This window comes from Gymnogyps californianus, chromosome 5, assembly GCF_018139145.2.
Source record: "Gymnogyps californianus isolate 813 chromosome 5, ASM1813914v2, whole genome shotgun sequence".
Lineage (NCBI taxonomy): Eukaryota > Metazoa > Chordata > Aves > Accipitriformes > Cathartidae > Gymnogyps > Gymnogyps californianus.
Window position 1 is genome coordinate 15,201,981 of NC_059475.1, and position 25,339 is coordinate 15,227,319.

The following is a 25,339-nucleotide window of genomic DNA, read 5'->3' on the forward strand; positions in this document are numbered from 1 at the left end:
GAATAGAACTATGTGACAGCTGCTGAGCTTCCATTTTTCTCATGCATTTGCACCGGGAATCAAGTAGTTAGATTTTCCAGAAAGTTCAACTCTCTTTCAAGCACTCAAAAGATGTGAACAATTTCTCTGAAGTGTTCCCGCTATTCTCAGCACTGAGAGTTTTAATAAATGAAACATTTTTTTATGTGACTAAATAAGAGCTGTTTAACACTAGGGCTGTTTGAAAATCTGGTCCAGTCGGGGTATCTCAGAATGACAGGAAGTCCAACTAGCATCTTTAATATAACAATTTGTTACATTTGGGGCATAACAGTGTATTATCTAAGCAAGAACTGCAAGATTGGTCCCATAAATTGTAAATTTTACTTTTTCAAATTGTGACCAATGTAATTTTAAGAAACCAGATAATTTCAGTGTCTCAGAGATCAAAGTAAATAAATGGTTTCATGAAAGGGTCAGTTGAAAGTATATGGCATGCAGTGGCTGACAAAAGATTAAAATGCAATCACATATGAAAAAGCCACAACTTGAAAGAAATCATGCATTCTTGAAAAGATACTTAATACTAATAGATGACATACTTTTACTTGAGTTTGGATCATCTATCCTCATGACTCATTATGTATTTGAGTACATCAATTATATCATAAATAATTTATATCATTACAATGTTCTGTGGTTTAATGCATTTAAAACTGTTTCAGACAGATGAGGGCCTTACATGTCTCACACACCTCAACAGACCAGGACACTAAGAGGGAAACAAAACCTTCTTATTAATAAGTATTAATACTTTTTCATATAAATAAATTAATTCAAAAGATATCAAAGCATTGTGCAAAATCAAGTAAGTGCTAGGGTCTCAGATTTACAAACAAGGTATCTGAAGCAGAAAGGTTAACATCTTTGCCCAAACTCAAAGCAAGTCACTGCAATCACTGTGCTTCTCTCCAGATTCTGAGCCAACTCTTGGAACATAATAGAAAACCTAACAAAAACAGAGCTTGTAGGAAACATTCTCTTAACATACAGCATGATCACAAACACTGAAAGGCCGGTTGACATTTTCAAAGCTGCAAAGGGAATTTGGATGCCGCCAATTCTCATTAACTTTAATGGGAACTGGGCATCCAAATCTCTTAGGCAGTTTTGCAAATCCCACCACAAATGACCATTTAGGTGGTAAGCATTAAATGGTATTGCCTGCTAGGCACCTTTATCTGAGAGCTACGTAAAATGAAGCTCCATTGTTCTCTTCCTTGTAGAATAGTATGTGAGCTAAATTAAGTTTCTCACTCATGGCTTACAAAGAAGCAATTTTTCCTGCCACTTGCAAGGTGCAATTCAACCGGTTTCTTTAGACTATCACTAGGAAAGACAGGACAAAGAAAACACATCGGAAAACAATCACTGCTGAGAGATAAAAAGTAAATTCACTGTAAGTTCGTGAGTATTTCTGAGAAGACACTTCTGAAATACATGGGCTTTTTATTTCAATTTTAATAGAAATATTTGGCATTATTAGAGCGCTATATTTCTCACCTATTCATCTTTTACTTTCTATATGCCCGTCTTTCTGACTAACACCTTGGCATTCAAACAAGTACTATGCTCAAAAATAAAAAAAATAAAACCTGTATAAATGACAGAGTGTTCAACCATGAACACATTGTCTTTTATGAATATTATAATCACAGAATCAATAAGCCTACAAAGAAAAAACAGGACACAAAACGTGTTTTGTCATTTCTGACGAAGTTATAAAAACAACAGACATTCAATATGCCAAGTGTTCTTCAATCCTTCATAATCATAGCCTTATTGAAGTGAGGACAAAAAGGGTCTAATTGCATAGGAGCAATCTCAATGTAATAGGTTATACACCCAGGCACTGCTGCACAATACAACAAAAACAACGTTCCCTGTGTATAGCAGAATGTCATCTCTCATTTTCAGGCAATTACCTTCTTTCTTGTCAACAGTTTTAATAACCTCCATCATCTCTAAAAGACTTTTGCTTCAGTTAAATAATTTTCAGCTTTTTAATATGCAAATGTGCTTGTTCATATGCATGGGTGAAGTGGCGCTGCTACTTGAAATGTGTCAGTACATTGTGGAGCACCTGCACCTCGGGGAAGCTTGATTTAATTGACACCTAATACTATTCATTATTCCACTTAGTGAGCAACTCCTATTAGTCACCTGTAGGTTTTCCTATAAGCAGTGCTTTGGCCACCAATGAAAATATGAATATTTCTATAAATAGAATGGCCATATTTAGTAAAGGGGGTTCACTACTGGTGAGTCTGGAACATCATCTCATTGGGAATATTTCTTAGGAATCTCTCCCTTCCCCCCCCCCCGCCCCCAAAAACTTTTCTTGACTATGATGGAAGTCAAGAGTAACTCCTATTTAAAAAATATTTCATCTGTGTTAAAAATTGATACCTTAATTCTATAACTGTATTAAATGAACATTGTGTGAAGTCTGAAAAAAGAGAACAGGGAAAAGGAATCAAGGTGGGTGGTTTTTATTAATGTAGCTACTGTTTCCTTAAAGTATGATCTGAGTTGGAGGATTCCAATGTCTGCTTTACATGATCTGAATGTAATCACTGGCTGTGCAAAGAAAAGCAGAATATGTGTTATTAATTGAATATTCCTGTAATAAATATTTACCGTTATAGTTTAGTTTAACCTTATCCAGCTAATAGCCAATTTTGCTCAATTGTGAAGGATGTGCAACAAAGATCTTTAAATTACCACATGAAATAATTACATTGAATATGGGATTCTCTGTCTTTACTGATATGAATGTGATAAATATATGCTATAAAAGGATACAGTTTAAGACCGTCATTGTTCTTTTATTGCTGTATTACAACACAGGCACAGTGCACCGTATGTGCTGAGTTGATGATATCGGGGTTGTTTCTTTACCACATGGTCTGTAACCTTATTGTTCAGGCCACATTTCTTTCCAGCATTAATGCATTTGTTAGTCCCAGAAGGCTTAAACTACAGATGTTTAACATCCTGCTTATGGACAGATCATCTGGAATATGAACTGAGAAATCTATACGACTTATTAGTATATGTTATGAGTGTAACAGAGATTTAATAGTCTGTTCAAACTAGATTAGTGAAACTGTTTCTTACAAAAATGCAACTTCTTAAAATAGACACATGTAAAAATGAAAAATTAAGACATTCTTTTGACTAAAATATGATTTTTATCAGAAGAATTTGTCACTAATTAATGCTGTTTACATAATAGTGCATGTAACATTAATTACAGCTTTCAGAATGTTAACTGCAAACCTTTTTTTTTTTTTTCTGTGAGCACAGATTTACCAGTATGGTGGAAATCAGAGCTCTTTTGAGGGTTTTTCTGCAGTGTATTCAAAGTGATCATAAATCAAGTCTAGAATTCAAAGACAATTAAGGACATAGGCAGTAAAAAAGACTGAGTAATGCTAACCCAGAACTCCAATCATTTTTAAAGTAAGTGGGGAGAACACTGGTCAACTAGGCGATTGTTGGTATCCCCCAAAATGTAATCTCCAAGCTGAAGAATGGCAGCTGGCAGAACAGCTGGTGAATAGGATTAATGTCAGAAGAAAGAAATAAAACTCAACATATGTCCAAGCCTGCGGTGCTGGGACTGAGCATGATTGTACCCCGACGGATACCATGTGTACAGCTGGAAAGTGCCACTGTGCCATGCTTCTCTACCCCACAAGGTCATTTCTAAGAAGTATAGCTAATATCGGAACTGAACTTTTCCTTGAGAACTCTGACTGATTAAGAAATGAACAAACAAGCTTCATAGTGCAAATATTTTAGACTATTTTAACCCACTTTGGGTGTTTTTTAATAATACAATCTCAACTAAAAAAGCAGATTAGTATTAAAACGGACAGATTGCACTAATGTAAATATAATTTTAAAGCTATTTAAACCTTTTAATCTCATCTCATTCAGATTTCCACATTTAAGGTTCAAATAATACCAAACAAGTTTAATAAAATAAATAATTTCATTTCATAGTACTTACATATTTTACTGAAAATAAATTTTAATAAACAGCATGCATAGATAGAATATGCCTGAGAAATTCAGAAAATGGGAAAAAAATTGACATTAGCATTAATTCATATTTATATTTTGAAATGTTAGCTCTTAAGGATATTTCAGCTCATGTTTTAGCATGCTCCTATTTTTTTACTGTAACAGGGCAGTTGTTGGAATTGGTTATAGTGAAGAACAGTAAACATATAAAAATTCCTAACTCATGAGAAAGGCCCAAGTATTTTTAGAAGTTTGTAAAGAACAAATTCTGTTCAGTCTCCATTTTTCTACTAGTAGCTTAGATAGCAAAGTTCATACATGATCAGCTTCTACACCACAATTGTGTGCAGTGAGAAAGAGCACAAAAGGTTAACATAACCAGTTTTGTTCTGTGCCTAATGTCATTTTCAAATATGGTGATTTTGGGTGCCTTTTATTTTGGATAGGGACTATAAAAAAAAAATACAGTCCCAAATCCAGGTTACTTTTTAAAACACTGGCTTCAGCTGTGTCCACTTGAACTTAGAAACATCTATTTGATGAAAATGCAAAAATTATTAAAGTGACAGATCACACCCACACCCCAAAACAGACTTGTCTCCTTTTCTTTTCTTTTTTCTTTTCCTTTTCTTTCTGTTGTCTTTTTCTGTTCTTTTCTTTTCTTTTTTGTTCTGTTCTTTTTTCTTTTCCTTTCTGGCATCACATCAGGAAACATGCAGTGGAATAATATCCCACACACTCTTACCAGAGGAAAAGACACACGCATCTCAAAGGATGCAAGCACGCAATGCTACTTGGTACCTTAAAATGGAATATGCAACTGGTGCTCCATCTGTCAGCTGCAAGACAGCAACAGGTATCCAGAGGTAATATTTTATTACTCATACTAAGTTGACTTCACTAAGGAGGGTAACTGTATTGTTTTCTACTTAAAGAAAATAATCAAGAAATGGCAGGCAACCCTAGTGACTTCTTCAGCTTAGAAATACATTTTTCTGACCTGTAGAAAGATCCTGGTTCATATTTTAATAATGACAATCCTCTGCAGTAAGAGATGTAGAAGAGCTACAAAAAACCAGTACAGATGTGAAACTTGAGCCAGTTTGAAACCAGTGAATGCCAATGGCCACGACTGTTACTGACTTATAAACAGTGTAATTACAAACAGAATTTCCACTGAAACCTCTAGCTTTTTTTAATTTATCAGATGCTTATATAATGCTCACATAATTTTAGATACCATGGTATGTTACAGACAAAACTAGAGGTCTCCTATTCTTTAAACAGATTTTATCCTGGTATAACCCCATTAGGGGCCTAATTTTATGTAAGCTACAGTAGTATGAACTGCTATACTTTGTATCTAAGAATTTTCTAATGCCGGTTTATCCTCTTAACAAAGATACTTCACAATTCGTGTTCCATCACTTATTTAAAATGTCACTATAGCCAGTTCTTCACATTTATTTGGAAATACCTACCCATTTTCCATTTATGTGGCAATACCTACCCATTTTCCATTTACTTGGAAATACCTACCCATTTTTACCAAGTTCTCCTACCCATTTCAAAACAAAGTCAATAAAGAAAGTGGAAAAATAATTTTATATAATGATAGTAAAAGCATAATGCTTATTATATTCTCATGCCCTGATGACTGACTCCTTCAGTAGGAAAAATGTTGAGAAGTTTTAATTTCTCAGTACACACATATCTGCATTTCTAACAAAGGTAAAACTTCTAGAGAATTATTTTGAGCTTTCCTTGAAGAAGGACTCATATGTTAAGGTCTAAATGTCTAATCAAGATAGCAAATTTTAGATATTTTTCATCACATAAAATTATTCCATTCTATTTTAAGATAGTCTTGATTCTAAGCAAGAATCTCCAGCAGCACTCATCTACTATCATTATGTACTGGCAAAAATGTTTTTGTTTGCACTCGCATAAAAGGGAAAGAAAAGCACATTGCTTATTAATATCTACTGAATTGTTTAAGAGGATTTTTAAGATACAAGTTAAAAGAATTTCATAATTTCAATTTCTCCTTTTCATTTAATAGTAGACATTCATTAGGACCCACACACTGTAATAAATTATAATAATTTCAAACAAGAATTAAATTACTAGGTACCTAGTGAAAGAGCCATTTTTTCTTAGGTACCCTGTAATCTAACTGTCAGATTTAAAATCTATTCCCAATCAACTCTTCACAACATTCACATTTATTCATCTATGCTAAATTAATAAAAGGTGTGAATAATACTGACAAAATTGATCATTATTGTTCATGTAGATTTAGAAAATTATAAGGTAATCTAAAATATAAAAGGAATTGAGGGAAACTATTACGGTTCTTATAAATAAATTCATCCTTTGCTATATTTTTTTAAATCAGGAAAAATCTTCAACAAGAATTTATTTAGATTGACTAGCAAAGCGATTTAATAAATTGCACATTTCAGAATAGAACTACTTTTTTATTTCAAAAACTATTAAAAGTTGATAGTGAATCTAATGCAACATGAGAGTTCACCCAAAATCTTAAAAAGTAATGCTGAAATACCAAAAATGCTACCCAATGTCACACTTAATACAAATTTTTTGTAGGTTGAGCCCAGGATGTGCTAAGCACCTTCCATGAGGTCCTGACTGAACTCAGGTAACACGGAAGTAAATGGGAATTGAGGTCATTCAGACTCACTTGGAATCCAGATCTGACCAAGTACAGCAACTCTGAAAAAAAGGGTGAGCATCCCTCCCCTTTATCTGTGTAAACAAATATAAAAGGGGACAGCATTCTCCAAGGAATTAAAGGTATCACATAATCATCTTTCCTTATATACAGACTTATCAGCGAGCAGAAGTAACCACTGGATATTATTACAGCCCTACATAAAACCAAAGACAATGTCTATATTAGACTATCCTGTCCTTTGCACATTTGCAGTAATTCCTACCATCTAACCTCACTGACCCTCTCCCCCCTAACGGGGATCCCTGCAGATAAAGTAAAGCATGTCAACATCTGTTCCCATTCACACCAATTTTAATTTACAAAAAGAGCTTTGCTATTTTCAGAGCAGGCTCCAGAGCACAATGACAGATTTAAGGCCTTTAATGGGGTTGCGTTTTGAGTGTGTCAGCGTTTCATACTCACCAGGACTTGATTCTCAGGGGCTGCACCAAAGCAAGCTGCGGGGGGTTATGGAGCCACAGCAAGGATGCTCTCCTCACTACCGCGCTATTTGCCTATAAAGCAGCTGACAAAGTTTTAATGTCCTTAACAAACCTCTGTGTTTGCTGCTTTGACCAGAAATCAGAGATGCAGAGCACTGGTGGTACAACTCCTTCTCTTCCTATTTTCATTCTGTGCATTCCTTCTACCACCACACACCTTTCTGAAACTCAGCATGTACTACCGGGGGTACATTTTCCAAACTGCTTTCTCATGACGTAGCTCTGTTCTTACTGCCTTTTGAACCCACTAATTTTTGTGAAAGCAAAACTAGACCAAAACTCTGTGTGGTTTTGGGTTTTTTTGTTTGGTTTGGTTTTTTTTTTTTTAAAAAACACAGTCTTTGGTCTCTCCTGCTCTGCCATATTACAAATTTCACAATAACTAACCATCATTTTTCTGAAGTTCTTTTAATTGGAATTTATTTATAGACTACCCTTGTAAATCTAAAGAACTTACTCATCCTACTAGAAAGTTGCAGAGCACGCGGACTGTGAAGATCACAGTTGTACTAAAACAATTCACAGAGTTTCAGGGAATTCATAGTGACTCAAAATAAATTTTTCCATCTTCTCAGTTGGTTTTTTTTAAGATATACAATACGAAGAACAACTTGGAGAAACAATGCACAAGTTGTGTTGTAATCACATAACAGCTAAGACATGAGCAGCTGAGCAGAAGGAAGATGGGCAGTGGAATGCCATACAGTAATCAGCACTGTTGACTAATCAGAATTTGAGACACTAGAAGGTAATAAGGGTATTATAAAGAATGGCTTATTGAAGGAGCAGCTGTTTATGTGTAGCTCACTGTTTAAATGAGTTCCACTAGATTGCCATGGTATGTTTTGGTAAAAAAAGTTTTATTCAAAAAAAAAAAAAAAAGATACTATATCAGGAAGAGCAAGCACGAGGGAGCAAATATCTGGGTATCATGACCACAAGTACATTAATAGAAGCAGTTATCTAGGTACTGGGGACATCTAAAAAATGACATAAATTCAATGGCCCTGGAAGTTACAAAAGAATATTCATTACTTAGGCAAAGCTTAAATGTCATCTTTGTTAGCCTCCACCACTGAGTGTTGTTGCCATGGGCACAAGAGCTGAGGTGGTTACGAAGGGTAATAGACAAAGAGGAAAAAACCAAGGGAAAGTATAACTAAAAAAAACTACAGAGCCATTTTAAGACATTTATATTTGCACCAGCAGCCAATAAGCACAATGAATAAATTCAACCTAATTTGCAAAACAAGCCAATTTTAATATCCCTCCACATAAACATAATAATAAAATAGTGCTATGATCTCAACTAGGAAAATCTAATTAAATAATGTAAAAAGACCAAAAATAGAAACAATATTCAAAATTGCACCAGTGAAAGCAACAACTCACCGTAATTCTCAGACAATAATCATGTTGTTCAAATCTATGTACCATAAAACTGTTCAACAGTTTCTTGTTTGCTTGTTTGTTTTCAGAAACCAACTTACAGTTTTGTTTTTAAAAATATCTTTGAACTGTTGGGAGCAGGAAGGAGACTGCCTAATAGTAGTGGAAATTTATCATAATCCATTATTTAAAATATTCTACTTTGGACAGCAAGGGCTTGGTAATATTTAAAAGCAGTCAGCAAGCAGTGGAAGCTCTGGTATCTTTTGTAACAGTTCACATGTCAAACTGGCAAAGTGCCCACAGTGTACGGCAGAAAAATCTATTTAATGTCTGCCCCACAAGGCGACATGAGGCTTGATTGGCAGAAAGCAGAGAGTGGCTTTTGATCATGTGTCCTAACAAGCAGTTCCAGCTCCTGTCTCTTCGGCTGAACGGCTCCACATTACCTATTCAAACAGAAGTGACAGGCCACTGCACTACTCTTTGGCTCTAGTCTCACGCAGTGGGAGCTATGCTGGAGACAGAGCCACTGATTAAATATATCACTTTTTCAAGACAAGCAGGTTGTCTGAATCAAAGTTGGACAGAATAGACTCAACATTATTAAAAGAGGATATAAAACTGGAGTTGAGTGATGTTAGGCCAGTTTGCACAGCCTCAGGGATTCACAGACTGACAAGGGGAATAAGGAACAGCAGAACTCATAAAGCAGGGTCAGAAATTAGCTGTGACACCTTGGCCATTTTCCCATCACTTCAGGGCCACTGTGTTTCAAATCCTGTAGTCTCTTTTTGGCCTTTTTTTAATGATTTTCTGTGCTTGGAGGGGGAGGGGGCACATAAAAATCGTTAACTACGGAAAGTTGCAAATTGCACTTCTACAATAAAAGATAAAATAGTAGCCACACTTTGCCACCTAACATACAGTGTTTTCTAATTAGATTGGGGCTTTTTCCTTGTATTCTTGTCAGCCAAATTATTGTCATCAAATAATTTGTTGATACAGCACTAGCTACTCTTGCTCTAAGGAATAACTGAAAGCTGGGGAAAATGACTGAATAGAGATGCTTATTACAATGCCTTGTTAGTTCATTAACAAATTGGTTTGATTTTTGATGTTATATGTCTGGCCACTGTCTGTTGTGTTATCTGATACACAAACACAGAAAAGCAACAGACATGATACATTGTCTAGTCATTATGTCACAGAAACATCAGATACACTGAAACTTGGAGGAACCAATGCTCCAACTAAATTTTTAATCACATGTATAACTGCAGATATAACAACACCTATTAATAAGGCTGCAACAACTGCATTTAAACAGCTAAAAACACAAACAGTCCACAGAGGAAACAGAAACTGAAGTAAAGGAAGCTTATTTTACTTAGTGATGCATGTGCATGTCAGATCTATAAAATTACTTCTGGGCTATTCAAAGTTCTGTAAAAAAATGTTAAAATTGTGATACAAAATCTAGACAGATTTTTTCCAGAACTACTCCTGCAGTAATTCCACTGAAATTAATAGAGTCACCTCAGGAGTAAACTTGGTTCAATATTTATTTTTCACTACGGCAAGTTCTTCTGACATTTTAACAAGCCTCTGCCCGATATGTTAGTTTTTGTTTCACTGTAAATATTTAAAAGTAATCTGCTTGTTACATATTTAAGATACGATAAGGACTGCTAAGACCTACACTGAGAACCAGAGCTGTTTTAAATATTGAAAATGCAGGTAGATTTGAAGATAGAGTAGAAAGAGCCGAATCCTTATGTCCTTATGCATATCCCTTAACACATACAGCATAGCTATAAATGTAAACAGAATACAGTCTTAAGGTGGTGTTAGACTAACAAGAAATTCAGTACAGAAATCTCAGTGGTTTTGGTGCCACTGCAGGCTCTCTAGACTGTAGTGTTCAGAGTTCCTCCAGATGGGTGAAAGAGCCTGCTTGCTTCAACATTTTCAAACAAATAAAAGACAGAAGAGTATTCGCGATGGGTTTTTTTAGGTTCAGTGAAGATCATGATTCACCGTAGAAGGTGATGTCACATTAAGTTCTTTAAGAAATGTGAGCAGGCAGCAGTGCATTTTAGCTTCCTGTTGAAATATGGCAAATGGTTATGTAAAGCATTAAGTAAAACAGTTAACAAAAAGGAAGATGAAAATAAACAGGCATTCATACATAGGGCACTGTGCCCAGGAACTCTGGGCACCTATGTAAGTAAAACTAAAAATATATTATGATTAATAAAAGAAAACAGCTATTAGATACATTCCAAAATGCTAGGCTGTAGAACAAGACATTTTGGCACAGCCTTACTGATTGGCAGCCCATGTTAAAGACCGACCCAAGACTGCAGCAGAATGGGTGCTGCTAGTCAGGACGAAGCAATGCTAACAGGAGCTATCTGCAGATGTTTACACAGTACTTGCCTTCGCAACTATATTTAACAAGGGCTACTGCATTCTTTTTTCATGAATATCACAATCTGAACTCTACAGAAACACCACCACTTCTCTACATTATTAAAGTAATACAGAAGAGGGAGGATTTTGACACATTAACAACTATTAACTCTTGCTTCATTTTGGAGATCAACATGCCAATGAGTAAATAAGGAAGAAGCCTGGCTACACATGGGAATTAGAAGGATTCATCACAATCCAAAATACACTTATGAAGCACAGAAACATGTAGTTCAGAACACCGAATTATGTTTTGTTCCTGATTTTCACTTTGCGCTCACCAGCTATGCAGTGGGAAGCGAGAGCACACACGCAGGGCTAAAACTCGAATTATACGGATGAATAGGACTCAAGACAGGGCTTGAGCATACTACCATTGAAGTTCCTGATAAAGCCCTTCTTGGCTTTAGAGGTGCCAGATCAGTCCTACAGTGCAGAATTAGAGGCCTTAAAATAAACCATATTTGAGACCTCACCTGGGGTGCTGTGTCCGGTTCTGGGCTCCCCAGTACAAGAAAGACATGGGCATACTGGACAGAGTCCAGCAATGGGCCACAAGACAACCAACTGATTGGAGCATCTCTCATATGAAGAGGGGCTGAGAGAGCCATGAGTGTTTAGCCAGGAAAAGAGCAGGCTCTAGGGGATAACATATAAATACCTGATAGTGGGAGTAAGAGGACAAACCCACACTCTTCTCAGTGGTGCCCACCGACAGGCCCAGAGGCAAAGGGCACAGATGCAAATACAGGAAATTCCCTTGAAACATAAGAAAAACCTTTCTTATTGTAAGGATGACCAAACACTGAACAGGTTGTGGAGTTTCCATCCTTGGAGATACTCAAAAACTGATGGGACATGGCCCTGAGAAACCTGTTCTAGGCAATCCTCCTCTGAGCAGGGGGGTTGGACCAGACAATCATAAGCAGTGCCTTCCCACCTCAGCCACTCTGTGGTTCTCCAGCTCTATGAAACGGACAGCAAACTGAGTGCAGGAGAACATGGATAGATTGTCACTGAAATAAACACAGTAAGGCTCTTTCACTTATTGGCTGACATACTTGAAAGAAGAAAGCTGCTTTTAATGATAACATCCTAAATTTTTTGATGCTGAACTGAGCAGTTCTTTGTAAAAAGGATAAATTCAAAATCCAATTTACTCCCTCACATAATAAAACACTCTAGAAGATTTCCAAATTTTTTAAGCTCAAATTCTTCCCATTACAAATTTCAGGGAAAATAAAAATGTCTAAAAATTAATTAAAGTAGTATTTTAAATGGAAAAGATTAACTACTATTTTTTTTTCCTAATTCTTACTTGTATTTAATAATACACAAAACTAACACTGACATTGAATGGATTCAGTCTTCTTAACATAATATTTATTTGGAGTTAATTAGCACGGCTGAAGACTAATCTTAATAATTGTTTGTTGTTTCCACTGGAGGCAGGTTTCCCTCACGAAAGAAGTGGCATCTTGGAGTTTCAGACTAAAACACAGAGGTGAGCGTAGCTGCTCTCTCCATTAGATGAGCAAGACAGCCTGAGCATGTAGCTGCTTCGTGCAGCCAGGCAGTGAATGCCTCTGTCTCTCTTGTGGCAACCAACCAAAGTTGTCAAAATTATTTTTAAGTAATGATAAGTTATCTAAACCAAATACTGTATAGAAAAATAATGAATATATCAGCATTTAAAATGTATATGCTGCTGAGTATTTTTACTGTAATTTCTTTAAGAAAAGCAGATCTAATTAGCTGTATCTCTAAAGTGTGTACCTAGCATTTTTATTATGTATTATAACATTATGCTTAGAGTTGACATTTTTATTCTGATAAGCACTGTCTGGAGAGCTCTCAATAAATAATACATTTACAATTTTCAGTAAATAAGCACTGGACACAAATCGTTATCCTTACTTACAGCTGCCCTTCTCTAATAGTGCTTTTACAAGTAAGGTGACTATTCAGTCTAATGCAATACTCTCAGTGCTGGAAAGATATTTTCATTCATTACTCCAGTCACAAGCACTTCAAGCACTTTTAGGCCCTGTTGCAAAACAGCAGGAATGGCAAAGCAAATAAGACCAACTAAAACTAAAGTTCATCACCAAAGAAATCTGAGGTCATTCACTCTACAGAACTTGGAAAATACAATGACATACAAGATCAGTCACATTCGAGCCCTATCTTTCCCTCATATTTTTATATTTACATTAGCAATTTTAGGAAGGGAAGTATTGCAGTCTAGTCCCTAGTATTAACCTGATGACTACAAAATGTATTTCAATTCCCATTTTAAAGCATGATCTAACCATAACGTTGTTTGTGTCACAGTACATCAGAAACCAATAAAGTTTGAATTTATTTTTCTGCTGTCAAGATCACGCAACTGAAGCAACTCTCCATATTTTTACAGCTATTTACTCACATTCTTCGCCACACAGCCCAATGTCAGTTGTAGCCATTCATACTGAACTTGCCTTTCTTACTGCCCTAAGGAAAAACCTGGCTTTTTAGATATGTTTTTTTAATAATGCTTTCTTAATACTAATAACATACAAATAGTGTAAAGATAGCAAATCTTATACCATGTCTAAGAAGGATACAAAAATGTAGAGGAGCATTGTGCAAAAAATTATATAAAGTGGAAGCATAGCGACAATTTATCACACAATAAAAATTGAATTAAATTAAATTGTATCCAACAGTGGACAATGTCAGAATTGAGAGGTACAGTGGGATTAAAGAAAAAGATGAGATGACCCCTGAAGCTAAGACATTGGAAAACACAGTCACTGGGGAGGAACTGGTTGGAATGGTCAGTAGATGCTGGCGTTGAGAACATTTCGGCCTGTTTCAGTTTATTCTGTCCCTGTCTACAGCTTAAGTTCAGACACAATGAGGAAAGGCTGAAAGCCCATTTGTTCTAATGAAAAGGATTTTACTCGTCTCAGATATTCAGGGCTGACTAAAGACATTTCCTCAATGTAATGTGAGCATCTCAAAATGGTGAAAGTAAACTTCTACCCAAAAATACTTTAAAGAGTTATCATAGCTAGAAGGGATGTCCCAATCTTCAGAACTAAGACCTGCATTTCAGACTCTCCCCACATCAGGATTCGAGCTATGATCAACTCTGTTTATTAGCAAAAGTAACAATTTTGTAGAGGTGCAGAGGTACAAAGCTTCAACAAGAAAACAACCTGCATTCCGAAACTGAACCTCCAGAAAAGTAGAAGCTCCATAAAATGCTATAGATCCTACCTCTAGGTAACTGCCTGATAGTAACCAAGATGTATTTTCGCCTGACAGGTCCTCATGTGGCTATTTCTGTTCAACTTCCAGCAGATTCTATTATGAAAAATGCTACCATCACACTTGCCACATTCTTGTTGATAATCCTGAATTAGAGCTGAAGGGACATGAAAAGCTTTTAGCAAAAAAGATGGTCTCCATAATCTATTGACTTATTCATATAGATCTCATTCTTCATGATACCTATGTAAAAGCCTGTACTGTTCCCCATTTCTGTTCCATGGACGAATTTCAGAACAAAGAAAACTGAAGGGAAACTTTCAAATGTAGCATGAGACATACTGAAAAATGCTGAAGAATTACTATATTGTAATCCACACAGAACCTGTGAGTAATGACTAGATGTTCAAATGCTACAACACTGGGCAAGATTGTAGTGTAGACAGCCAGATAATAAATGCAAAGATAAGGTGGAAAGGTGACAACATGTGCCAGTTTCTTAAATAAAAATTGTGAGACAGCATTTAATCACAAAACAGTACTCTGAAAGACTTAAAGGATATAAGACAGGAAACAATAAAAAATGCATAAATTCTCATATACCTAGAAGGATAAATAAAAATATGAGACAAAAGATTAATGACCAGATACAGCATGGTTACACAGGCTGGGTCTGCCTTTGCAAAAAAAATTTTACCTAAACATATGTTGTGTTCTAAACGTCATTAAAACTAGTTCATTAAAGTTATTTCTGCTTCAAACAAGAATGAATTTTTGACAGAAAAATCAAATACATCATATAGAAAGAAACTAGGCTGCATCTTCTTTTAGTTACCAGGAAAACAACCCTAGAAACCACTTTCTTTGGGGTAATGTTCCTAAAAAGTCCTAAATTACTTTAACACATTAAGACATAGGAATTCACTGTACACTTCAACAAATGAATTCTTAGAAATTTTATGATCTGTTTTAATTCTTAGAAATTTTATGATCTGTTTTTCTAAAACAGCAACATAAACTGCAAGAAAAAGGAGTGACCAATGTGATTTTACCAAGATCATTGGATTAAAAAAAAAGAGAGACAGTGAGTTGCATTTAATTATATGGTAAAGAGGTAAGTAATTCAAGAAAACAGCGGTTTAGGAAAATGTGCTTCATATCTCTCCTCTAACTCGATCTGAGTCATCTATTTATTGTGTGGATTTTGGTGCTTTTGTGTTTTTATTTTGGAAGCATGTTTGGAGCTTAGTAGAAAAATTCCTCAGCCTAGATATTACCAGATATAGCTTCTAACAAAAAGCAAGTAAAAGATATGTATTAAATTAACTATATACATAACTGATTCTGAATTTGCTTACCAAAAATGATTTTTAAGAAGAAGAAAAGGGAAACACGATGAGGGTGGTACCTAACAGATGTGGCAAGGTTTTTCAGAGATGATGAAAGGATTTTGAAGAAGGGGGGGTTTTTTTCATATCCAAAGGGCTTGTTTCTAGCTGAGAGGAACACCAGTTACCATTTATGAATTCCATAAGTATCACAAAAAATAGAACAGTAGTATTAATTCATTTTTAACAATTAGCTTGGATAATCCTAATACCAAATCCCAGTAACCTTTTTAAAGCCTTGAAACAGAACAAAATATCTCTAGCCATCAAGAAAACTGAAGAATAAAGAACAGGGGTCTATAAATGCCAGGTGTATTAGGACAACCAGGGATCATGCCGTCATCAGTTGAAATTGTGGGTATAGTGCACACCACAAGACAGATAATTTGAATTAAATCCCAGTAGAAATTCTGAAAAAATTCAAAAATATTTATGGACCACAGATGGTCAGTAGTTCACTTCTAGGCCTGATCCACAAAAGAGAGCTCCTGACTTGTAATGTCCTCAAAGGTTGTGCCTGAAACTATACCAGAAAACTAGTGTATATGCCTGAACTCTTGTCTGTTCTCAGCTGTGGCAGGCTTAAAACAAAGAATACAAAACTGAAACTCTCCATTCATTTAATATGATACAGCACACACAGATTCCATTAAAACAAGAAAACCAAAAAAACCCCAACAATAACAAAAAAAACACCCTGAAATACCCCCACAACAAAAAAACCTGCATAAAATTACAACCTAAATGGTTTACCAGTGTCCAGTTATAAAACACAGTATGTGAAAGTTTAAGTTTCTTTACTTCCCAGTGAAGTCAACAGGAAATATGTTCGTATTTGTGTGTGCAATACTTGAATATACTGTCCTTACTGGCATGATAGAAAATTTTATAGGGAAGTGTTAATCTATTTTAAGTCAATATAAAAGAAAGCCTTCAGTTATTATTAACTAATGAAGCTAGAGGAAAAAAAATAACAAAACACAAAATCAGAAAAACCACCACTACCGAGTAGTGTAGTAAGATTTTCCCTATTGCATATAAAATGAATAATACATGTGAGTCCTTAATTTTTAATTTAGATATCTTTAGACGTGTTATATATCACTATGAGTTACATATATCCACCCATAGAGAGAGAGTACAAGCAGGTGCACATGACAGAAAATAGATGGAAATTTATGAATATACTACTCTTTATATAGATGTTCATTATTCCAACATGCATACGTAAAAATCTTTGATCTCTGAATCTTCAGCTATGGTCTTCAAGGAGGAAACAAGAATGGGAAGCAGTTTATAAAAAGCTTGTGCTAGAATTGTGCACTGAGCTTGGTTGAAAAATGATACTGTATACATTGCTCAGAATCAAGGTCAAAAGTGAATTAGGAATCCAGGCCCTGAGTAATGAGGGCTTAGCACTTAGCAGAAATTACATGCCCAGTTTCCAGCTCAGAAGTGCCAGCTGACCTGCCAACCTAGCATTCCAGATCTGAAAGGGGGAAATCTGCTTTCCTAGCTATAGACGAGATGCGTACTACTAATTATTGCTCGTAGAGGCTTATGATGTAGTATAGGAGGATAGCTGTCTGGAAGCCAATGCTCAGCCTAGAATTCAGGCAGCCCAGGTGATGTAAATCTGTCTCGCAAAAGTAATATAAGCAATATTCTGAAAGAAAGGTCTTTTACTGAGGGGGGATAGAAAGGGAAAGAAGCAGTCTGACCATACTATCTAACATAAACTTTTCATTTGAGCTGTAAAGAGATTTAATACTTGATTGTACTGGAGGATACTTCCAAAGAAAAAAGCCAGTAGAACAATCCTTCTGCTCATAGAAAAACTAAGAAGATTAATATATTGAAGTTATCCAAGAGGCCCTAGAGTCTAGTGTTGTTGATTAAATTAGACACCTGTTCATTTCTGACCTCTTCTGTCTTATGAGAACACATGTCAGCAAAGTCTTTACATACTTAAATTAACTCTAAATATTTGTAGCATTCTTTTTTTTCCCCAGTTACAATTTTCTCATCAATTTTTTTCATTTCCAAATCATTACAAATTAAGACACGGGAATGCCTTAATGTACAAAGTATGCAATTCTGGACCACGTAGTCAAAAAATGTTGTTTATCCTATGATGTTGGTAATCTTTGTTCAAACTACCAATAATGCTAAAAACATACCTAAGGTATATTCAGTCCTGTATGAAGCGCTCATGTTCCCAGTATTATACACAAGACATGACACTGGCTGAAGCACTATTATTAAAGAGAGATTAAAACAGCTGTACATTATGCTGAAGCACTCACTCTTTCCTTTACAAACAGACGGTCCTGGATTACAAGCGGCACTTGACCATTTAAATCACTACAACAACCAGATTTAACCAGCTGGGCCATATTCTCTTAGGCAATGCCTGTTGACCTCCTCAGTCACAGCTGCTCAGATGAAATTCTCATTAGACAACTTATTTTCAGAAGTCAAAAGACTCTGATTGTATATATCTATTTAGACACGATAAAGTCTTTCAGTATATATTTCTTTCCCAATGTTATGAGGTACAATGGAGACCACAAGTAGTATATACAAACATAACAGACACCTAATATCTGAACGTATTCCACAAAATATTTAAGTATTTGACACCAGCAACTCATATTACTCAAATTCAGATCCTATAGATGGACCAGAAAGTTACAACAACATTAAAAGAAACTTGTTGCTGTACTCGCGTGGGGGTTAGAGCAGATGACTGGAATTCTTGAGTTCTTACTTCCACTTCTAACTCTACAATTAACTTGACATATGACTGTATATTAGCCCAATTCTCACAGCTACGTCGACGGTCATGGAGCTCCTCCCTATAAAAGATGCTAACGTACTATTAATTTATTCAAAGGAGGAATGCAAGACTTCAAGCCCCACAGGTTTTACACAGTAGTATACAGTAGAAATACATGTATTTTCCCCATTACATTCATTAAAGCAGTTATATTATGCTAACTATTTGCTTTAAAAAATCAGCAGGTGTTTTTCAATTTGAGTAAGCAATTTTGTGACAGATCAGGACTTAGTACACAAAGGGCTCCTCAACAGCATTGGCTGCATACCATTTTAAGAAAAGAACTCCACAGAAACCTATTTTAAAAGATAGGTGTTAAAGAGCAATATGTATGGTACTTGTGTGATTAGGCTATTAATTAGGTTGTTTAAAAGAGACTACAAGGTGGCAAAACATTTTCATAATCTCAGATCTCATTTCTCCAACTGACTCTGCACTGAGTCATTTGCAGCACCCACAGTCACAACAGAGATCAGAGTCTTAAAATAGTAATTATTTTTAAAATGTTATTTTATTCCAGTCAATCAAGTATGGAGAGTTTACTTCTTTTTAATTCAGAGAAACCTCTGAATACTGAAGTAGGTATTCAAATCTGTCATAAGAATTTTGGTATTCCTAGTTTACACAGAAGTTTAAAACCATTGACCTTCCTAAGTGTAACAACCTGAAGAATCTTCAGTCTTTCTATTAATGATTTTTCCATGTTAGTTGATAAGGTACCAGTTAGATGTTCATTAATTATTTTCTGTAAAATGGAAGCGATCTTTTTTTCTACAGAAAATGCTGGATGAATTGAAAAACTTAACATGAAGATACAGTCAATTACCTTTGAATTTACAGGCAGACTTTAGAATAGTTTTCCAGTATAATGTGGTCCATAAAAGGCAAGATTATTTTATAGGTCAGAAATGACCTTTATTTCACAGCTGGTGAGAACATACAGCATGGAAGGCTCAGACTCAGTGAAAGGGATCTCTCTGCTGTGCACATACCTCTCTTAAATCAACTGGCGTATAATAATACAGAGGAAGTGCAGAAAATTCTTGAGAATTCATACAAAAATAAGCTATGAAATGCTTGAATCCTTACAGTAAGATACTATGTTTAAACTTTTTGATGCACATTTTTATTAGCACACCATTCAGTATACTCCTGGAAAAGTCTTAGCTGTGGTGTCACTATAATCAACAGCAACTTGTATACTGCCGCAGCAAAGTATGAGCCAATACCTTTGATTAGCATGGAGTGTCGAACGACTGTTACTGACTGTAAAAAACAACTTTGCCAAAGTAACATTTAAAATAGTTTTCCTAGTCTAACCACCAAATCTAAGAAAGCAATTTTTAAAAGAGTGATCTTTACAGCTGAAAACAGACAGATGGTAGTAAAGAATCTGGGACATTCTCTCTTTAGAGATGTTTCACCAGCTTCAGAAAGGACACCTATAGAACACATTTATCTGTGTGCTGGCATTTAACAATTATGCCAAGAAATTTGAAAGCCTACTTCCATCCCTACATTATTTTATCCCATATGTAAACATATTATTGTATTAGCATCAATTTTAATTGAAATCTACATTGCTACATGGAGCCAAGGGATCCTAAAGTGCACTGTTTGAAGTGCACTGTGACCATACCATGAAATTGAAGAGATAAAATCATTCTGAACCCATGCATATTTCAAAGAAAAAAGGGATCACAAAGTTCTACTGCCTTGTGGTTCACCTATGTTACAAATATTCTTCCTGGGTTATTTTTAATGCCACAAAACAACACTGGTAAAATAACTAACAGAATCCACACAGATGCCTCCACACCTGTTTATCTATTTCACAGCCTCCTGCTCTCCCATCTTCCCTGATTCAAACTCATGTATGAGCTCACAGACTAGAAGGTATTGTTGCAGAAGCAACCAAGACTTCATTCTACTTGACATGGGGAGAGATTTTCATAGTGGACCCTGACCATGTGCACACATGTACTCATAAACTCATTCTCCAATTCTGTTTAGTTCCTATCAAGGGCAAAATCTTAGCAAAGTCAATGGAAATATCTGAATAAGGACTGAATACATAAACTGCCTTAGAGCGCAAAGATTTGTCCTCATTTTTCTCTCTCTTTTAACACTTGTAACAATATCTGAGCAGACTGCAAAAAAATTGATTTCTTCAGCTGCAATTCTAGATATATAGGTCAGAACTAGGTACTTACACTTAAAACTGTTTCCCATTCTCCTAGCCACAGATGCTGGGTCATTAAGGTGATGAAAGATGAGAATTTCTAAGGCAAAACAAACCAGCCCATGTTTTATTCATTCCTATTGTTTAAAATAAATATTTGTCTTTTAAAAGAATAGCACTGAAGAATATCCCTCACAACTCGACAACCAGTTAAGAATTCACCAGAACCTTTCAAGTACGAGTTGAGTTTTCACCTAAACCGACACTCTTGCTTTGACTCACAGACAACCAACACAATTTAGAAAGTTTTAAAAAACTGGCATATTTGTCTAAAATCTCTAATGGATCTCAAACTACCATTGCCATGGTAACCTGTGAATAACTTTATCCTAGCCTTTGCCAACTATGCAATTTTCTGGCTTGATACCCAACACATTCTTTATGCCATAAAAATCGTAGAGTTTGCGGATGGGGAAACTATTGGTCTTATCCAACACATACCCTCTTGCTCAGTCCTGGTCATTTCTTCTAGTTTCTTCTGCTTCAGTGTGTCCACCACATCTGCAAGGCTTCCTTTGCGGCGTTCTGGTGTTCCAAAATTAACACTGGTCATTAGCTCACTGCGGTCACGACCTCCTTCGTCGGGCTTGTTTGGTGAGGTAGAGGTATTTCGGAAGGAATATAGGGAACATAACTTATTACTCTCTGACTCCTGCAAAGAAACAATACAATGTGAAAACATAGGCTATTCTCTTATGTCAGAAGGATCTCAAACAGGTAAAAGTTGAAAGCATTATTTATTAATCTGTAATACTAACGAGCCTACATGTATCCTCCAGTTTCTAAAATGAGCATTATGATTTGAATTTCTCAGTTTCAGTGCTTGACAGGGGCTCTTTTTTCCTTAAGGCCAGTCCTCTCCTTGCTTCTAACGATCATACTTTACGCCTGAGATACTCCTCATCAAGAATTTTCCTTGTCAGAAACAAGCCACTTCAACACTTTTTTCAATGAATGTGTTAAGCTTTTACAGTTTTCTTTAGTTCCTTAAGTAAGGGCAATACAAGTAGCACTAACAGAGAAAATACAGGCAAGGACAAATTATTCCTGGATAGATCCTCAGCTAATGGAAAACAGCATAACTTTAAAACTAGAAAAAGAGTTAGGCCAATAATGACTGAGGAGCAAGAAATCTACTTCACAGTTAAACGAAGCTTATGGTATGTGTCTACCCATGCTCATTCACTGCTTTTTAAATTAAACTCTTTTCTTAAAGAATGAAGGTTATAATGCTTCTAATATACAAAAGGAGATGTTACTTTCCAGGCTAACATAGACAAGAATGAGCAGTTTATGGCAGAACAAATCATGAATGCTGATACATAGGTATTGAGACTACATGTATCAGAGAAGGTGTTATACAGTCAAAAACACAGGAAGAGAAGTAAAAAGTGTTCATCTCCCTTGTCAATAGATAATGCATAGTATTTGAGCAATAAGCTACAAAAAAAAAAAGGGGGGGGCATCAAAAAGCAACGAGTAATGCCAATTCTCCTCAGTTTTGTGATATCACCCAACAGTCAAGCCCTTCGTGAACTTCTCTGGCCTAGACTCCTCATTCTCCCAGCCATAGATGCAACATTTGCTGTGTCTCTGCTTTCACTCTTTCAGCTAAAAAGAGCACAAATTCTTCAATTTGCCCTCAAAAACTCAACCATGGGAACTTCTCACACACTACCCTTTCCAAAATTATTTTTCTATTTAATTGTTAATAATACCAGGCTAGGAGTGCTAAAAATTGGGGGTAAAAAAATATTGAGGTTTTTTGTTTATGGTATGCCTAGAAATGTCAGCATGTATATTCGATGCCATAAAACAGATTTTCGTTAAAATTAAAAAGTAATAATAATAGCGGCAATATATTTAAGAATTAAGAGATGAATTAATAGTTCTGTCAAAAATCATTCTCCCAATGCATAGTGTTCCCCACAAACAATAATATTGCTACTACTCTATGAGCTGAAAATACCCATCTACAGAGTACTGAAGAAACTTGTGTTGGGAAATGTCCCAGATGAAACAAGGTCTGAAGAAAGATGGACTATAAAACATTAATCATCGGCAACAACATCAGACATAAATCTTTGCTTCAGTCTTGAATGGATTAAGAAGTAGCTGTGCAATGTAACAGAAGAAGCAACACTAACAATGAGCAAGTGTGGTAACTAAGGGCTATGGACTGCATAGAAGGTGGTGGTGACAAATCGTCATCAAGCACAGCAGTACATGATCAGCACAACGCTATTATTGACATTGGAGAAGGAGGCAGCATTTGCTAGTGATGTTGAAAATGTATTTAGTCACCAAGACAGGAAACTAGAAAATGCTATCGCATCCCAGCAGTACCAGCACCGCTGTCAACACGGTAGGAATGACAGGGATTTTGTAAGCACAGACAGAAAGAGAGGTGACATGGAACAAAAACTTTACCTTCATTTTTTCATCTATCAAACATTAAAGAATCTTTCATTCCATCCATTTGTATTCATTAAAGAATCAAACAGCACAAAGGACAACAATACTTTAGACAGACCAGGTACAGAGCTGAATTTATTTAGTTGCCTTTAGAAAAGGAAGGCTTTCTTATCTTCAGTTGTTTCTGAAAACTACTTTGCATTTTTCTTAGAACTTGCTCTAAGTTACAATGGAGATGAAAAAAGCATCTTCTAATATTTTTCAAATTTAAAACTTGAATTTCTATAATACATTTCCTCAATGAAGAATTAATACTATATAACATGGCATTTTTCACCTTTGAAGACCACAATATAACAGCAACTAAGTGATTTTAAAGGAGTTTGTTCTCAAGAAAGCAATGTCCTCTTACAGTACATAAAGCATATCCATCAGGTGCAATGCAGGGTTTTTCATGCTTTCAGCAAGGAACACTAAATCTATTGTTTAGGCTGGAAAAAAGAAGATAAGGCTAAGCTGTGGAGCAACTAGAAATGACTGAATGTTCTTCCTCCTGATGACCTATCCTCTCCCTCTATACATGGTCCAGCACAACGTTCTTTCACTGCTAATGAAAGACTCTCCAAGTCCTGCCTCTGTTAGGCAGCACATCCACACTTCCTTTTCTTGCCCAAAAGACTGCAAGGTCCATAATGAAGATGAGACAAGTTTAAACTCCATGCAAATGATGTACGTTTATGGAATGGAGGCAGAATGACAGACTTTGCAACAATGGGGATCTGTCCAACTAATAGAGTATTTTATGTTGTCAGTTTTGTGGGTAATTAAAATGTAGAATAAAAATAAAAGAATAAAAGGTATCCCTAATATTTTTGGTTCTGTTTGGCCCTACAGCTATAGTACTGGGGTCACTAAACAGCTAATACATTTGCAGTGTATTATCTGAATTGGCACTCTAGGAAACCCAGCAAGGATGACTTTCTGAGTCATCTCATCTTTTTCTGAAATCAGAAATGGTTAAAAAGAGTGGCTGAGGAATCAGCAGGAGAACTGCACAAACTGAAACGCATTCAAGGGACTAAATGGGCAAATGGAAAAACTGTAGACCAGTCCAGTGTAAATATCTTATCTAATAATAGCAGAACTCAGCTAGAAAAATCTAAATCAGCTGCATGTACAATTATCTGCAAGAAACAAAACCAATTCCCATGCATTCCATGATTCTAGATAAATTTGTGAATAATCTACAAATAAGATGTAGCTAAAATGAAACACTGAAAAGGCTTCAGAAGGAATTTTATAGCTATGCAATCAGAATAGATATTTTTACTCCTATGTATCTACTGTTGGCAGCTTTCTTTTTTATTCCAACCATATGAACAGGTTATATTGACCGCATATTCATGGCAAACTAGACAGATCGAAAAACAATGGGGCAAGGGAAGCATTTCTGTTATATTTTCTCTAGAAAGGTGACTCAACTGTATTTGAAGGGAAGTTGTTACTGCAGCGTTCAGTTTGTTGAAAATCAAATAAAGGTTGCAGCAAATTTACGAAGGATTTTAATTTGCTTGGTGGACCTTATAATCTTTTACAGACCAATGCATGTCACATTTATGTCCCAGCACCTCACCCATTGCACGATCAAAAGTGCAACTATCACATACATCAGATGCAGGCCTGGCTATCAAAAATTAATTTGCACTGACATTCACAAGCAGCATGCAGATACCCTCTTAATGTAACTGGAAATACATCCTTATGGCCCAGGTATCCTCTGAAAAGAGACTAGTGGACCATGTGTGTTGTCTGAGAGAAGAGGTGTATCATCTCCACAAGTTGTTTGATGGTCCTCTTTCTTTAATGCATAAGGTACTTTTACTAGAAAATCTGAGTCCAGAATGGAAAAGGACCACCATGCTTCTTACCATAGAACAAGAAAATAAATTCACAGTTAGGAAAGGACAACCTGGTTCTTTTGAATATGGGATGATTCGATAATGAAAGAGATCCTATCCTTGAGAA

The 25,339-nt window shown here is 35.8% G+C and overlaps 1 protein-coding gene across 6 annotated transcripts in view; it reads right to left on the reverse strand.

Annotated features, from left to right (window-relative positions):
• Positions 1–25,339, reverse strand: part of SOX6 (SRY-box transcription factor 6) — a 378,275-nt gene that overhangs the window by 197,582 nt on the left and 155,354 nt on the right. For all 6 annotated transcript variants that reach the window (XM_050897879.1, XM_050897880.1, XM_050897883.1 and 3 more), the window contains one exon: positions 21,341–21,551. In XM_050897879.1, the coding sequence (XP_050753836.1) occupies positions 21,341–21,551 (211 nt within the window). The remainder of the gene's footprint in view (positions 1–21,340; positions 21,552–25,339) is intronic.